General features: G+C 42.0%; 1 protein-coding gene across 3 annotated transcripts in view; it reads left to right on the top strand.

Moving 5' to 3' along the window:
- The first annotated feature begins 7894 nt into the window (after positions 1 to 7894).
- The window catches only part of PLCB2 (phospholipase C beta 2), a 61248-nt gene continuing 51107 nt past the window's right edge, over positions 7895 to 18035 (top strand). Inside the window, exons 1-2 of one of the 3 annotated variants that reach the window (XM_083506330.1) lie at positions 7895 to 8489; positions 13098 to 13175. In XM_083506330.1, coding sequence (XP_083362456.1) covers positions 8406 to 8489; positions 13098 to 13175 — 162 coding nt within the window. In that variant the 5' untranslated portion in view covers positions 7895 to 8405. The remainder of the gene's footprint in view (positions 8490 to 13097; positions 13176 to 18035) is intronic. The other 2 variants (XR_014526934.1, XM_083506333.1) reach the window with 2 other exon arrangements.

The following is an 18035-nucleotide window of genomic DNA, read 5'->3' as shown; positions in this document are numbered from 1 at the left end:
AATGAGTTTGTGACATACAGAACAAGTGTCATCATTAAATGCACCTCTAAGGCAGGGAATGCCTTAGCAGCCATTGTTCCTCTCTGCCCCTTCCCTTTGCTATCTTCCCACACCTGGAGCCCAAGCATCAAGTAGGAGAGAGGGTAGAACCACATCTCCTTCTTTACGGGTGATAATTCTAGCAGGGGAGCTATATTAGACCCTTACAGAAAATGAAAGAGTCACCTTTAGAACTCACTGTTGACAATTATTTCACAATACTAGAACTTGGGGACATCCAACAAAGCTGAATGTTGAAATGAGTTGGGACAGACAAAAGAAAGTCATTTTTGTTGGGAATCACTCAGACAGAAATTCCTAGGTGTCAGCAAAGGTTATTTATGTATGCCACTACTGCGGCCTGTGTTTTGTTAGCCCCCCAAAATGGAAAACGCGTGAAGTCCCAACTAAAGAAGAACGGCAACTTAAACTGATGGAATATGTGCAGCTTGCAGACTTAACATATAGATTAAGAGAACAAGAAGAACATAGGTTTGAAGAAGATTGGAAAATGTTTACTGAATATATGGGGAGGATTGTGTACACCTGAAAATATTGGCAGCATTAAAATAAATCCAACAGTGCAAATAAGTTTTGATGGATGTAATAATGGTATACTGAATGTTTTAGTTTATGTAAAATATGCAGGGATTTATGTTTTGCAAAATGAGCCATGGAAAGAGAAGAAGGAAAGTCATTGATATTTCAAGGTTGTTTCAATGAATATTCTAAGTTGTAAAACAGAACATTTAATAAAAATTATATATGTTTGTGTGTGTGCGCCAGCGTGTGTCCTTCTTTTCACAGTGTATAACTAAACCACAGAATTCACTCCCTCTAGCAGTAGCGACGGCCACCAATTTGGATGGTTTTAAAAAGGCATTAGACAAATGTGTGGAGAGACGGTTATCAATGACTATTAGCCACAAGACATTTTGGCACCTGAGGTAAAAATAGTGCCCCCTCCCTGCTAAGGAAGAAGGAGTGAGTGAATATCTATATCAGGAACAAGACGGAAATAAATATCTCTCTATCTCTATCAGCCCTGTGAAGCCAGCTACCTGAGGTGGTGACCTCACTTTGCCTCATGGGTGGGCCGGCCCTGGGACTACCTCCACTTTCAGAGGATGTAGGCTTATGAATACCTGTTGTTGAGAACCAAGAATATGGAGCATGCTGTTACACTAACATCCTGATTGTGGATGTCCCACAGGCATCTGGCTGGCCACTGTGAGAGCAGAATGCTGGACTAAATGGGCCTTTGACCTGACCCAGCAGGGTTCTTCTTATTTTCTTATATTCTTATATTAATTTAGCACTTCATGCATCTGGATGTCTCCAGACTGTCGCTATTTTGCAGGAGGGATTCAAGAACATACCATAAATTTAGGTTTGAGCAATTAAAGTGTTCTGTTGCCCTAGTGCAACAAATCCACTTTTAAAAAGAAGCAGACTTTTCATGGTTAATACTGATGGGGAAAGTATGGAATGAATGAACAATTAACGGGAAGGCAAATAAACACCCCACAAAAATGAATGCAGGATAAATGCTCATTGTTGTGCATCTACCCAGTAAACAAATCAGAATAAATGCTGAACAAAAGCAAAATATAGTTTAACCTCTGCATAAGCTTTGTGGAAGCAAATCAAGAGGAATGCTCAATAAACAGGTTGTCTGGAGGAGTCCTGAATCCATGTCAGTTTATTCCACAATAAATCCTTTCGATGTTAGGATGCCACAATCTTTTCCAGGTGAATTTAAGGTTAAGGCTCGCTGCAACCTGGCAGCCCTCCTCAGAGGGACCACATCTAATGCAAGACTTTTGAACGGAAATCTTCCTGGGGGGAAACTAATTATAGGCAAGATGTGGCAGATCAACTCCTGCATTTTGGAATGTGCAATGCCCATGGATTTCAACATATCCAAACCTTTCTATGTGGTTCCACAAATTCTTCTTTCTCTTCCTATTGGTTAAGACTGTAATTATCTCACAGCAGAAGGGAAACCTAAGAGTTCAGTTATACAAGAGGAAGTAGGTCTGGATTCCCATCACCTGAACACAGGTGGGGAACTAAGCAATGTATGTAGGTCAGGGTAGGTTGCAAGCCCAACTTTCCTTCTGAGTTTCAAGATCAGTAGCGCATTTTTTACAGCTAATAAAAGCAGCCACAAGAGCTTATTTGTGCTGCTGCACCTCTCCTAATCTGGCTTGCTTTCCCCCCTCACCCATGTTGAAGTAACATTCAAGTACCTGTCTGTCAGCTTCTGTATGTAGAATTGAGAGGAAACACCATCTTGTCTTTCACCTCAGGCAACGAAATGTCTTGGACCAGCCCTGAAAAAGAGAGAGGAACTGCAGATGGGGGAAAGGTTTACAGTGACTCCAGAGGAACATTTCTGTGTGAACTGGCCTTTAGGAGCCAAGTGTTATAAAGTGTTCCAGATGGTGATTGGTCTTTTGCTTCTGATTATAGCCAGAGAATGGACAGAGAAACCTCCCTATCTGACCATAGTGCGGTTTCCATGGAGTTAAAAGGTAGAGAGGTTAAAACAGCCAGATGGAGAATGAATGAATATTTATTTAATGATCAAAAGATAGTAAATAAGGCTATAGAAACAATTGAAGAATACTTTAGGTGGAACTTAAATGGAGAAACTTCCATAGAGACGGTGTGGGACGCAGGAAAAGCGGTCATGAGGGGTTTTTTGATTCAGAAAAATAGCCAATTAAGAAAAGAAAAGGAAAAAAAGAAAGAGCAGATTTTAACACAGATTATGGAAAATGAAAGAAAATTAACTGTTAACCCTAGTGAAGAGAGTTTAAAACAGAACTTAAAAATATTACAAGCTAAATTTGCTACAATAATTAACCAAGAGATAGAGTGGAAAATTAAAAGGATGAATCAAAAGAACTTTGAGTCCGCAAATAAGATAGGGAAATATCTAGCGTGGCAGTTGAGAGAAAGGAAGAAGTTGAGTACGATCAGTAAAAAAGAAGGAGATATGATTATGGAAGAACCAAAAGAAATAAAAAGAATATTCCAAAGATATTATAAGGATTTGTATAAAAGAGGAGAGGAAACAGAACAAGAAATAGATCAATTTTTGCAAAAACACCATCTGGAACAAATTGTAGAAGATGAAAGAGCAGCACTAGATGAGATAATAACACAGGAAGAGATAAAAAAGGCTATCAAAAAGATGAAAGCTGGGAAGGCGCCGGGACCGGATGGCCTTCCGGCCAAATATTACAAAATATTAATTAACCAAATATCACCAGTGCTGGGAGAGGTTATGAACAATATATTGAGAGAAGGAAAGATACCTAATACCTGGAAGGAAGCCTATGTTATACTGATTCCTAAAAAAGAGGTGGACACTATGGAAGTAAAGAACTATAGGCCAATCTCATTATTAAATAATGATTATAAGCTATTTGCAGACATAATGGCGGAAAGATTAAAGACGGTATTGATTAATAAAATTCATGGTGACCAAACAGGATTTCTCCCAGGGAGACAATTACGGGATAATGTAAGGAATTTGATTTACATTATTGAATACTTGGACATGAAAATAGACAGAAAAGCTGCACTGGTTTTCATAGACGCCGAAAAGGCATTTGACAATGTTTCCTGGAACTTCCTAAAGAAGGTTTTGGAGAGGATGGGAATTGGTGAAAAATTTAGAAGAGGCATAGAAGCAATATACAAAGAACAGAAAGCAAAGCTGGTGATAAATAATAATACAACAGAATATTTTAACATTTATAAAGGGACCAGACAAGGTTGCCCCCTGTCCCCCTTATTATTTATTATAATTTTGGAAGTACTTAATAAGAGACTGAGGGAGGCAACAGAAGTGAAAGGAATTAGAGTAGGAAAGAAGGAATTCAAAATCAAAGCCTTCGCCGACGATATTGTTCTGACTTTGGAAGATCCACAAGATAGTGTAAAAGAAGCATTACAAAAAATTGAGGAATTTGGAGAGGTGGCAGGTTTTAAGGTAAATAAGAATAAAACTAAAATGCTGGTTAAAAATCTAACTAAGGAAGAAACGAAAGATCTAGAACAAAAAGTGGAAATCATGGTGGTGAAAAAAGTGAAATATTTGGGAGTGTGGATCACGGCAAAAAACATAAACCTATATAAAGATAATTATGAAGTTACATGGAAAAAAATAAAGAAAGATCTGGAAATATGGGGGAGGATGAAATTTTCCTTTTTAGGGAGGATAGCAGTGGTTAAAATGAATGTTTTGCCGAGGATGTTGTTTTTATTTCAAACTCTTCCAGTTATTAAAGGTTTAAAACAATGTAAAGAATGGCAGAGAACCCTGATGAAATTCATCTGGCAGGGGAAAAGACCAAGGATTAAAATGAAAATATTAACTGATAAAAAGGAAAGAGGAGGTTTTGCTCTCCCAGATTTGAGCCTATATTATGAAGCAGCGTGCCTACTTTGGCTAAAAGATTGGATAAAACTGGAGAACAGAGACCTATTGGATTTAGAAGGTTTCAATAATTGGTACGGGTGGCACGCATATCTCTGGTATGAGAAGGTGAAAGTCCATAGGGCTTTCTTAAATCATATTTTCAGGGGACCAATATATCAGGTCTGGGAAAGAAATAAAAACCTTCTTGAAAGAAAAACACCATGGTGGATCTCACCGGTAGAGGTCTTAACAATAAAAAAAAAAAACATGGAAGGGAAGACAGCCACTTACGAAGATTTGGTAAGAAAATCAGAACAAGGGCTTAAACTTAAACCGTATGAGGAAATAAAGGACCAATTCACCGGTTGGCTACAATATCATCAGGTGAATGATATGTTAAAGCAAGATAAAAGAAAAATGGGCTTTGAGGACAAGAAATCAAAATTCAATATAGAAATAATAGAAGGTAAAAACAAAACATTGTCTAAATTATATGACATATTACTGGAATGGCATACAAAAGACGAGGAAGTCAAAGAGGCAATGATTAAATGGGCAATTGACTTCGGCTATAACATCGAGTTTGAAAAGTGGTTGAAATTGTGGAATAGAGATATTAAATTTACGGCCTGTACGAGTTTGAGAGAAAATGTTTGGAAAATGCTCTATAGATGGTATCTTACGCCGGCAAAATTGGCTAAAATCTATAGATCAGAAAATAAGACATGCTGGAAATGTGGTGAAGTGGAGGGAGACCTCTACCATATGTGGTGGCAATGCAACAAGGTGAAGGTTTTTTGGGAAGCAATTTATAATGAACTTAAAAAAGTTTTTAAATATACTTTCCCCAAAAGACCTGAGGCCTTTTTGCTGGGAATTATGGGTAAGGAAATAAAAAATGAAGATAAAAAAATATTTCTCTATGCCACCACAGCCGCAAGAATTATGCTGGCACAAAACTGGAAAACAGAAATTATACCTAACGTAAGTGACTGGCAGGTCAAAATGATTAACTATGCCGAGCTAGATAGATTAACAGGCAGAATACGAGACCAAGACGACCAGAAATTTCAAAAAAATTGGAGTAAATTTTGGAAATATATTGGAACGGATATATAGGAGGAACTGGCGGTATTAGAAAAACTTTATCAGCTAATAATTATAAACTTTAATAAACTAATTACGCAACCCGGGATTTATTTGATACTTACCAAAAGGGTGAAGGGAAGTCAAAGGCTAAGTAGAGCCTAATGTTTATATTATTTTTTTGTATGATTGTACGCTTACTTTTTGTATAGCATGAAAATAGGATGAATAATTTATGTTAAAATGTTTATTTTTGTATTTGTTTGTCCTTTTTTTTTCTTTTACAAATTCTGAATAAAAATTTACTTAAAAAAAAAAAGAGAAACCTCCCTATATTGTTAATGTTGCAATGATTTCCCACAAATAAATGAATCAGCAATATTCAGAGCTGTGCCATAGACTCTGAAAACTGTCTTTCCTCCAGATACGTACAGCCCGATTTTCACTATACTATACAGCTAAAGCATAACAGCTGATCTCTGATTTTAAGATATTTATATTGTTTAGTTTTGTGTATAATTGTTGTAAACCGTTCTGATATATTTGTGTGTGGGGGGGGGGATTATGATACTAGGTTTCATAAAAAGTGATTGAATGATGTGTGGCAGTTTCACCCTCATTTTCTCACACTCACAATGGGTAAAATAACACTTTTGCATAAGGGAGGATTTTTATGAAATCTCAGTTTGTATATGGAAATCACTTAGATAGCAAGTTGGTGGTTTGAGCAAACCTCCTGTTTGCCGTAGTCAAAAAGGCAAAATGTTTTACATGCTTCCTTTCAATGCAGTTTGCTCCTCTCTCACCACAATGTGTTCTGCCAGTGTATTAAACATTGCACTGGCACTGCAGGGGGATGTAAACTAAGGGGAATCCCTGCTTCCCGCGAGGCTGGCGCCAGCCTCGCGGAAGTGAGTGTGGGCGGGGTCGTGAGCCCGCAACCCCCCCTCCTCCTGAAGTTCGGTAGTGGCGTTGCACTGGAAATGTTCCAGGCTACATTCAGGATGGCTTAGACATTAGGCCAGATGAGGCAGCGTGCCTCAGATGGTAGATGATTTTAAAGGGTAACAAACTGTCATGAATTCCTTTTCAAATTACATTTTGCAATTACCATGTAAGTACCAGGTCACACAATTAATATGGATTTGAAGGTCTTGTGCAACTTTTCTGTGATCAGGAAGTGATGGGAAAATTCACTGGAAAGTGTGGGATAACTCTTGCTTTGATGCAACATCATCTAACCTCCCTACAAACAAATCAGGTTGACGCTTGTTAAATAGCTGGCTTTAGTCTAATCTCTGCAACTAAATCAGGATGAATGCATAATAGAAATAGGTTGCCTTAAAGCACACACAGTTCACACTGCAAAATGTGGCCATTTGATAGCTGGGAAAATGCAGTATCACAATAAAAGAAGCACATATGCTAAAACTGGAACAATACAAAGAAGTTACAGGTAGGTAGTCGTGCTGGTCTGCCGTAGTCGAAACAAAATAAAAAAAATCCTTCCAGTAGTACCTTAGAGACCAACTAAGTTTGTTATTGGTATGACCTTCCGTGTGCATGCACACTTTTTCAGATACACTGTTTCAGTCGGTCTCTAAGGTGCTGCTGGAAGGAATTTTTTTAATTCTGTTTTGAATACAGAGAAGATTAGCATTGCCCCTACACTATAAAAGAAGCAGTACCTTTGAGAAATAATAATAATAATAATAATAATTCTATGTCTGGACCCTTGCTACAATGAGCAATACAGGGATTCATAATGCAAAGGTATATCTATCTGCTCAGAAGCAAATCTCATTAAGTTCAATGGGAGTTACTTCCAGGGCACCAGGGTTATGCTTATTCTGTCTGTTAGATATTGTTCATAAACAGGGCCAACCCAACCATTAGGCAGAGCAAGACAGCTGCCTCGGGCAGCAGATTTTGGGTACCATGGAAAGACAGCAAATGGTTTGCTGCCTAATTTATTATAACTGTGTTTTGCTACCATGGAGGAGAGGTGTTTGTGGGATATTCTACCTCAGATGCTAACATAACTTGGTTGACCTTAGATACTACGCACCTTGACTTTGGGTTGGGGAGGGGGCACCATTTCCTGCTGTGCCACAGGCAGTGAAATGTCTAGCGGTGACCCTGCCCATATAATATTGAAAGCAGAATAGAGAGCCATTTTTTAAAAATTCGGTTGTACATTCTTGTCCATGTGGGCCTCCCATACTCTGAAACATAGTTTTAGCTACAATTCTTTAGTATCATTTGTGAAAAGACTTTGTTTTACCCCAAATAGTTCTCACTGCTAGTGAGATATTTTGGTATCAACAAGTCCACACCCACCCCTAAGTTTCCAGGCGTAGCTGTGTGTATGTTTGTGTTGTGCAGATAATACCACTCCCTTAGCTTTTTAGGGAGGAAATGTTATCAAAACAACAGCTTTGAAAAGGAACTCTGAAATCCTTCAAGCCCTTTTGAAATACTTTATGAATCAACTGTAAAGTTGAGAGGAGGGAAGCAGAAGCATTTATGAGGAAGTTCATAACAGGAAGCCCTTGCTTGTGGGTTTCTGCAAGGAGCAGCCTGCTAATCGACTCCGCCTGCCCACCCCACATTCTCTGGGCTGTTGGCTTCCCAGAGCTCACCTGTTTCTTCTGGAAAGCTGATAATTTGCCATGCAGATCAGCGTCTCTGCTTTCAGTTTGTGGAGCCGTCCTGGTGTTTCCTCTGGCCTATAAAGCATCTCTGGCTCCTGGAGCAACAGAGAGCGTTATGTGAGGAGATCTAGAGAGACAGGAAGGAGGCAGCTGAGAACAAGAGTCCTACGAGTCAGGATCTGAATGCCAAGATGTCAGTGCTTACCCCTATTTTGACTCCCCCTGAGGTGAAGGAATACATGTCCAGAGGTGAACGCTTTATCAAGTGGGATGATGTGAGTACCGTGGGTTTTAATTCACCCTGGTTTGGGGCTCTTGGGAAGCAGGAAGTGGAAGGGTTCTAGACATAACTACCCAACTATGTGAGTGAGTAAATCTCTCCTTCTGAGGTTGAGGGCAATAAATGAATGTTTGCATGTGGTAAGATTTAGGGGGAAGCAATGAGTGATGAGTAAAAAAGAGGAAAACTATGCAAAGTAATTATAAAGTTGTGGTGGGCCCACTCCTTCATTTTTATTGTGCATATGAGATATTATTATTATTATATTCCAGCCATCCTATGGAAGGCACTGCTATGAAGTATGGAGGAATAGTATCTATCATCTATCTATCTATCTATCTATCTATCTATCATCTATCTGTCTATCTATCTATCTATCTATATTTATTTATTTATCTATCATCTTCTTCATTTAATATCTATCATCTTCTTCATTCTTCAAGCTTAACCTGTTGAATACCCAAAGTAAAGCATATATCAAATAAATAACTATAAATATAACAGCATTGAACAAAGAGCAACAGGCCATGTTCATACAAAAGAGCTGATCACCAGCCAGTCAAAACAAATGTAAGTTTTGACAGTTCTGTAAATAACAAGTGATAAACGTGAATCTGCCCTGGGAAGAATCACATTAAAGAGGCCGCGGTTCTGCAAGTTCATCCAATTATCTGTGAGATCTTTCAAAAGTAAGTCAGCCACAGTCTTCATATACGCTGCGTTATCTGGCACAAATGACAAATTCACCGTGTTGATCTATGATTAATATCAGTCTTTGAGTGAATAGGAAACAACTGCATGTTTCAAATGAAGAATATTGGCAAATACAGAGGCCAGTGTGGTTCTTCCGCAGGTCCATGTACTCTGCAGCATCTCATAACCTTTGTGCAGAAAGCGACATGATGTGGGGATGTTATTGTGCCACTTTATGTGTAGTAAGCCTAGCATGCTTTGGTGATGTCCCCAAACTATGAAAGGTCTTTAACAGAGGGTTAGATAAATTCATGGAGGAGAAGGCCATCAACGGGTTTCCACTATCAAAGGCAGTACAGTGGTACCTCAGGTTACATACGCTTCAGGTTACAGACTCTGCTAACCCAGAAATAGTGCTTCAGGTTAAGAACTTTGCTTCAGGATGAGAACAGAAATCGTGCTCCAGCGGCGCGGCGGCAGCAGGAGGCCCCATTAGCTAAAGTGGTGCTTCAGGTTAAGAACTGTTTCAGGTTAAGAACGGACCTCCGGAACGAATTAAGTACTTAACCTGAGGTACCACTGAATACCAGTTGCTGGAATCACTGGTGGGGAGAGTTATCTTGTGCTCACATCCAGCTTACATGCTTCCAACAGGTATCTGGTCGGCCACTGTAAGAACAGGATGCTGGACTAGACGGACCACTGGCTTCTTCCAACAGGCTCATCTTCTGTCCTTTTGGAGGCCTCCAGTTTGGCACTGGGGTGATTGCATCATTAGCCTGTGTTTCCTTTAGAGCAGGGTTGGTGAACCTCCGGTCCAGGGGCCAAATATGGCCCTGCAGCCATCTGTTTTTGGCCCTTAGGTCTCTCACCAGCTAGCCCCACAAACTTCACTGGACCTACTGCGCATCCCAGTGTTTTTGGCCTGGCTGGAATGTGTCCTTAAACTCTAACAATGCCTCTTGCTTATCTGGATCGAAGATACAGAGAGGCGTGTGAGAACGTGTAGAAATATACAGAGGCAAAGTTTACATCCATCGCTCCACTCCCTTTTGCCTCTGGTCCAACCCACCATTATCACGTGGCCCTCTGGAGGAAGCAAAGTAGGAAATGTGGCCCTTGTGCTGAAAATGCTTCCCTGCCCCTGCTTTTAGGGCTTCAGCTGTATTGAATATTGGCCCTCATTGGTGACAATATTCATTCCCTGTTTTGGAATTCAGGTCAAACCAGAAAAATGTTTCACCATTGTGCTTTGATGTCCAAATGCACTCCTTCCTGTTTTGTTTTGGTGTTTGTTTGTTTGTTTTTTAAAACTGGTGTAGATTATATGGGTTCACGTATGTTAATTGGGACGCGGGTGGCGCTGTGGGTTAAACCACAGAGCCTAGGACCTGCTGATCGAAAGGTCGGTGGTTCGAATCCCCGCGGCGGGGTGAGCTCCCTTCGTTCGGTCCCAGCTCCTGCCCACCTAGCAGTTCGAAAGCACCCCTAAGTGCAAGTAGATAAATAGGGACCACTTTCTAGCGGGAAGGTAAACGGCGTTTCCGTGTGCGGCGCTGGTGCTGGCTCGCCAGATGCAGCTTCGTCACGCTGGCCACGTGACCTGGAAGTGTCTTCGGACAGTGCCGGCTCCTGGCCTCTTGAGAGAGATGAGCGCGCAACCCTAGAGTCGGTCATGACTGGCCCTGACGGGCAGGGGTACCTTTACCTTTACCTTTACTATGTTAATTAAGGAGATACCTTTGGATGACGTTAACTAATTATAGAGGGGTTTTTTAAAAAAGTTATTGAGGACCTTTATATTATCATTGGGGATGCGGGTGGCACTGTGGTTTAAACCACTGTGCCGCTTGGACTTGCCAATCGGAAGGTTGGCTGTTTGAGGCCCCGCGACAGGGTGAGCTCCTCTTGTTCAGTCCCAGCTCCTGCCAACCTAGCAGTTCGAAAGTGTGCAGTGCAAGTAGATAAATAGGTACTGCTCTAGCGGGAAGGTAAATGGCATTTCTGTGCGCTGCTCTGGCTTTTCCAGAAGCGGCTTAGTCATGCTGGTCATATGACCCGCAAAAACTGCGGAAGCAGACAAACGCCGGCTCCCTCGGCCTGTAAAACGAGATGAGCGCAGCAACCCCAGAGTCATTCGCGACTGGACTTAACTGTCAGGGGTCCCTTTACCTTTTATATTATCATTGCTCTTGAATTCTCAAGCAGAAGTTTCTTATTAACAGTGTAATATCCCAAGCCACTGTGGGTGGCAAAATCCAGAGGCAGGAGTGTAGCACACAATGCTTGCACTATTTGATAGCTTTTCCTTCAGCAGCCTTTCCAGCTGGGATGCTAAAGTGCTGAATCAGTCATGGAGGAATCTATCACCTGGCTGCCCCCTCAGGTAACAGCTGTGTCGGTTGTTACTGTCAACTGACTCAGCAGCCACAAGTTTTCTGTAAGTGGAGATACTGTATGTCACTTGGAGATAGACCATGTAACTATGGCTTTAATGGTGAAACAGAAAGCTCTTAAGAGCAGGCTTCATCATGGTCTTCATTCTGTGTGGTGCAGTGCAGCTCAGTACATCTGAGTGTCATAGATATTTTAAGAACTAAAACCAGCTCAGAGTCTTGTATGATGCAGAACAAGGCTGATCACACAAAACAAGGAGGGCACAGCCGTCACCTCTATCATATTAAGTTCCACTCCTTCCCCATTTCCAAATCAAGGTGTTTGCTGTCAAAGACAACCAAATGCTGACTGAGAAGTTAGTTTAAACGAATACAATAAAACTGCAAAAACAAAGCAGTAAAACCACAGAAAACAGAAGCTGCAGCAAATCTACCCCACTAAAAGTCCCACAAATTGGATTAAGACTTCAGGATCTCTTCTTTCAGACAAGTGTGACATTTTGACTTCCACTTTCTCCTCCAGGTGCTCTGGAGATGAATAAAAGGGAATTGTAGCCAAGGTAGCAGCTCATTCACATCAGATCTGGAGAAGAAAGTGGAAGTCATTATTACGTAGTGAAATTAGCAACTAATAAACACCTTAAAAAAAATAGCCACTTCAATTTTGGAATCCAGAACAAACTTTTTCTGAAGTTCTGTCCCATGCTTTAAAACCCTCTCCCCCAATCTCTCTCTCTCTCTCCCCCCCCCCAGTCTCTCTCTCTCCTCTCTGAAAATCCCACTAATGAAGAAAGTGGGGCAGCAGAATGAGCAGGAATAAGGGCAGCACAAGAATTCCACTCAGCTGTAGAAAAGTTTGTACTGATTTAATGTGGGATACATTCCTCTATTTACCATACAGCAATTCCTAAATATATGTGGATAGAAGTCAACTTAAATGATAGCATAGGGGAAAACCTTAAATCAATCATAATCATAACCATAATAATAGCAACTAACATGGAGTCATCCGGATGTTGATGGACTCCAACTTCCATCATCGCTTGCCATTGACCACACTGTCTGGGGCTGATGGGAGTTGCAGTCCAACAGGCAGGCCCAGACAGAGGGGGAGCCATATGGGCCACTTGGCCCGGGCCTCCGATTCCAAAGGGGGCCTCTGTCAGCATATTCACAATCGCAGGGGATGCACTGGGGCAAATGCGGAGGCGCGGGGGGGGCACATTATCTACCTGGGCCAGACCTCTGCCTGGCTCTGCAAGGCCCTGCCAACAGGTAAAATGTTGGCATCCCCTACCCTAAATATATGTCATCCAGCCCACCTCATGCAGCTGAAGTGACATTTCCTCTCTCTCACAGAAATATTAGAACACATAAATGACAGTTTCTGAGCTATTTACTGTACTGCCTTCGTTGTTTTCTTTTACTGTATAACTTGTTTTGATGCACTCGAGTGCAAAAAGGTGACTAATAAATACAAATAACAAACAAACATATTTTTCTGGTTTTGTCAGGATACAGCAAGTGCCTCTCCTGTGATTCTGCGAGTAGACCCAAAGGGCTTTTATCTCTATTGGACTTTGCAGAGTAAGGTAAGTCCTGATCCTCAGTCTTTAATTGGAGATGTTGATGTCAAAAGATACCAGAGTCATAGAATCATAGAATTATAGAGTGTCATCATCTAGTCCAACCCCCTTCAATGCAGGAATCTCAACTGAAGCATTCATGACACATGACCATCCAACCTCAGCTTAGAAATCTCTAAGGAAGAAGAGTCCACTATCTTCCGAGGGAGACTGTTCCACTGTCAAACAGCTCTTACTATCAGAAATTTCTTCCTTAAGTTAGTTCAAATCTCCTTTCTTGTAACTTGAATCCATTGATTTGGGTCCTCTGGAGCCATAGAAAACAAGCTTGTTCCTTTAGCCCTTTAGATATTTGAAGATGGTCCCCATATCTCCTGTCAGTCTCCTCTTATCCATGTTAAATATACCCAGCTCCCTCAACTATTCCTCATAAGACTTAGTTTCCAGACCCTTGATCATCTTGCTTGCCCTCCTCTGCATACATTCCAACTAGTCAGCATCCTTCTTAAATTGTGGTGCCCAGAATTGGACGTAGTACTCCAGGTGTGGTCTGACCAAGGCAGAATAGAGCGGTACTATTACTTCCCTTGACCTCGACACTATATTTCTGTTGATGCAGCCTAGAATACCATTAGCTCCCCCCCCCCCCGGCTGCTTCACACTGTTAACTCATGTTAAGCTTGTGGTCTTCCTAGATCCTTTTTCACATGTACTACCGGCAAACCAGGTGTCCCCCATCTTACATTGGTGCAGGTGGTTATTCCTGCCTAAGTGTAGAACCTTTCATTTGTCGCTATTAAAATTCATTTTGTTAGTTTGGGCCTGGTTCTCCAATCTGTAAAGGTAATCTTGGATCCCAACTTGTGTCTTATGAAGCATTAGCTACCCTCTTAGTTTGATGTCATCTGAAAATTTGATGAGTGTCCCCTGAAATCCTTTATCCATGTAGTTTATAAAGCTGTTGAACAACAACAGGCCCAGGGCTGAACCCTGCTTGTCACTACTCTCCCCACCCCCCCAGGATGATGAGGAACCATTAGTTCTCTTTGGGTTTGAGTCTTTGAAGGGCAAAGCACATAGGTCCCATCTATGAAGCTCCCATCTCCTAAATCAGACCATTCCGTCAAACTATCTAACCCAGTCCCAGACATCTTCTCTGATTTAGGGGGCAAACTATGTCTTAAATGCAAATGTGTGAAGCATGTTCAGTTTCTGTTAATTGGTTCTCGTGGGAAACTTGCAGATTCTAGCTTAGCACAATTAACTCAAGCTGGTGTCAATTTACTCTTGGCAGAAAGCCCAGGTCTGCTTGACCTAGAAACTACTCACTCTGATTGGTTAACGACCAGCACTCAACTCTGTTATCTAGGATTGCTAGCTCAGTTTGGTTTGAGGTGTGTTAGGAGTTAGAAGTGCTGTGTATGGTTTTGAGAGAGAGAAAGAGAGGATTTATTTTGCTTTTATTTGTATGCAGAAACTCTGCTGGTTTTTATTTTTTCCTTTTAATAAATCCTGTAAATAGTTATTCTGAGTCTAGCTGACTAGTCATTACTGCCGCAACTAGCTTCCTCGCTGTGCAGGAAAACTCTGCTATGTTTGGGCTAAAGCCAATAGGGCTATGCCTGACACTTCAAAGTTCCATGAGGTTATGGGCATTGTGCTGCCAGCCTGAGTTGCGGCGGTGTCAGCATCAACGGCGTTGGTTCCAGTAGTTCCAGAAGTTGTTGTTCTCTGGCTGGTTCCTGACCGTGGTGAGCTGGTGACGCAGCGGACACAAGGACAACAGCTGCAGCGTGTGAGTGCTGGGTGCTGTGGTTCCTGTTTTCTCTCTCGGTGGTCGTGAGTAGCTGGTTCCGGGTTCCAGGGACATCGCTCTCAAGATGGCCTCACAACCAGGTCAGATGGCTTTTGAGCGTCTGAATGACTCCAATTACTTGCTGTGGTCGGAACGCATGCAGGCAGTGCTGCAGAGGGATCGTCTCTGGCAAGTGGTGAGTAAGTTTCCTACGAAGCCTGATGATGAAGACCTCGATAAAGACCAAAGAGCAAGGGCCACAATTGTCTTGGGGCTGGAAGATTCCCAGTTGCCGTATGTGAGGGGAATCAAGACAGCTAGAGGTGTGTGGCAAGCACTTAAAGAACTCCATGTGCGTGAGACAGCGGTTTCCAAGCTGTTCATTCGCAAGGCATTGTACAAGGCAATGTTACAGCCTGGGGTTACAATGCAGGAACACCTACACAGTTTACAGTTAAAGTTTGTTGCGCTACAGGAAAGAGACTGTGCGTTAGACCAGCAGGAGAAGGTGGCTATTATTTTGAGTTCTCTCCCGGAAAGCTGGGATAATTTAGTTTTGTCTCTAGAAGGCATACAGGAGCATGATTTATCAGTCAGTTACGTTACTGGGCGTTTGATTGAAAAATGGCAGAAGAGGCAAGAAAGGTTGTTGGCTGCAGAGGCTTCTACAGGTGGGCGGTTTGGAAGGAGTTCTCATGCCGTGCCAGAGGTGAAGCAAAAGCAGCGTACCGGTGAGGAGTCAGCGTTTGCTGTTAGGCGTTGTTTCCGATGTGGGTCTTCAGCGCATCTAAAACGACAATGTCCGGAGTTGGTCAAGTCTCAGTTGCCGGTGCAGGAGCAGAGACAAGATCAGCAGCAGCAGCAGCGTAAAAAGAAATTCTTCAAACAAAAACAGTCGGCTCAGCTGGTGACCGGCGAGGTCAAGATTGCTGATGAGAAACAAGCGGTCTGGGTGGTCGATTCGGGAGCGTCTCGCCATATCGTGAATTCAGATGAATTGTTTGTTTCCAAGAACTCAGCACAGCGCAGCCAGGTGGCTCTAGCAGACGGAAGTACTTCCGAAGTGATTTCGGGGGGTGCAGTTTATGTTCCTTGTCTGCGTGAATGCCTGCAAAATGTACTTTGTGTGCCGTCATTAAGGAGCAATCTGATGTCTGTAGATTGTTTGCTAAAAGCTGGGTTTAAAGTGTATTTTGAAGGAGACAGTTGCATTATTAAGAAGGCTGGTGAGATTTTAGGCACTGCTAAGTCAGAGGGAGGCTTGTTTTGGCTTAAAGCAGGATCTCAAGTTGCAGCAGTAGTCAGTAAATCTCAGCCTGCAGTGAATAACAAAGCTATACATGACAACTGTGTGCACTTATTGCATAGGAAAATGGGGCATGCTTGCTGGAAAAGTGTACTAAAAATGTCTGAATTGGCTGATGGGGGTAATTTAAAGAGTTGTAACAAGTACCTTGATTGTAATGTTTGTAAAAAGGTTAAAACCCACAGAGTCTCTTACCCCAGAAGTGACAGAGTTAGTGAGTCACCGCTACAGCTGGTTCACATGGACGTAATTGGTCCATTTGCTGTAAGCAGGGGTGGAGCGCGCTTTTCACTAACAATTGTGGATGACGCCACGCGTTACTCCTGGGTTTTTCCCATGAAAAATAAGGGTGACGTGTTCACTAAGTTTAAAGGCTGGGTGGCATCTGTGGAAAGATTTCTGTCCATTAAACTCAGAAGGATTCAGACGGACAGAGGTGGCGAATTTATGTCAAATGCCTTTAAAGATTGGTTACAAAAGCGTGGCATTGGGCATAGAAAAACGAACGTTTTTCCCCCAGAGGAGAATGGCGTTGCAGAGCGGAAAAACAGATCTTTACAAGATATGATGTTTGCCATGCTTGATGATGCTGATTTGCCCATGTCTTATTGGGGGGAGAGCATGCTCACCGCGTGTTATCTCCAAAATAGGCTCTTTCATCAAACAATAGGTACAACCCCGTACTTTAAATTGTTTCAGAAAAAACCTAAAATTGACCATTTGCATGTGTTTGGATCAAAAGCCTGGGTATTAATTCCGAAGCAAATGAGAAAGAAGGGAGATCCTAAGACCAAACAGTTAGTGTTTGTGGGTTACCAGGAGCTGGGAAAAGGTTTCCGCTTTGCTGAAGGGACAAATGGCATTGTGATCTCCAGGAATGCCAGTTTTTGTGAACATAGTGGCTGGGAGAGACTACATGCCAATACTGAGGTTTGGTTTGAACCTTCCCAGGAGCTTCATGACTCTGAAGGTAGACACAGAGAGTCAGAGTCTGAGGGGGAGGAAAGTTCAGATAAGAGCTCTCAAGAAAGTGGAGTTAGCCAAAGACCAGTTGCTAAGCAACAAAAGAGAGGTCGTAGTTCTGAGGAGGAAAGTGGGTCAGAAGAAAAATTTTCTCCCAGAAGATCTAAAAGACAAAACAAAGGAGTGCCTCCGGTGCGTTTTTCTCCAGATACTGCAAATGTGTTTAGTGTAATTGCAGAGCCCAAGAGTTTTCAGGAGGTGTTAAAGTTACCAAAAGAGGAGGCAGAGCGCTGGAAACAGGCAATGGAGGAAGAGATGTCCTCTCTGAATGAGCACAAGGTTTTTACACCAGTAGCAGCGCCTGAGGGGGCAAAGATTGTAGGCTGCAGGTGGGTGTACAAACTTAAACCTCTGGTGACAGGAGAGTACAAATACAAAGCTCGTTTAGTGGCTCAAGGATATTCTCAGAGGCCTGGAAAAGATTATGACGAAACTTTTTCCCCTACTGCTAAGGGGGACAGTGTAAGGCTGATTTTAACACTTGGAGCAAAGAGAAAACTCCTGTTAAACCATTTTGATATCCAGACTGCATATTTACATGCATCAATATCAGAAGACCTGTATCTAGCCGAACCGCCTGGTTATGAGACAGGTTCCAATAGAGTGTTAAAATTAAACAAAGCTCTATATGGTCTCAAACAGGCTGCAAGATCTTGGAACAAATGTTTCCATGATGCCTTAGTGTCATTTGGTTTCAAGCAGAGTACAGCTGACAATTGTGTTTATGTACGTGGTACAGGCA

Source organism: Podarcis liolepis (assembly GCF_965112155.1).
Source record: "Podarcis liolepis genome assembly, chromosome: 1".
Lineage (NCBI taxonomy): Eukaryota > Metazoa > Chordata > Lepidosauria > Squamata > Lacertidae > Podarcis > Podarcis liolepis.
This window is presented reverse-complemented; position numbering and strand designations above follow the sequence as displayed.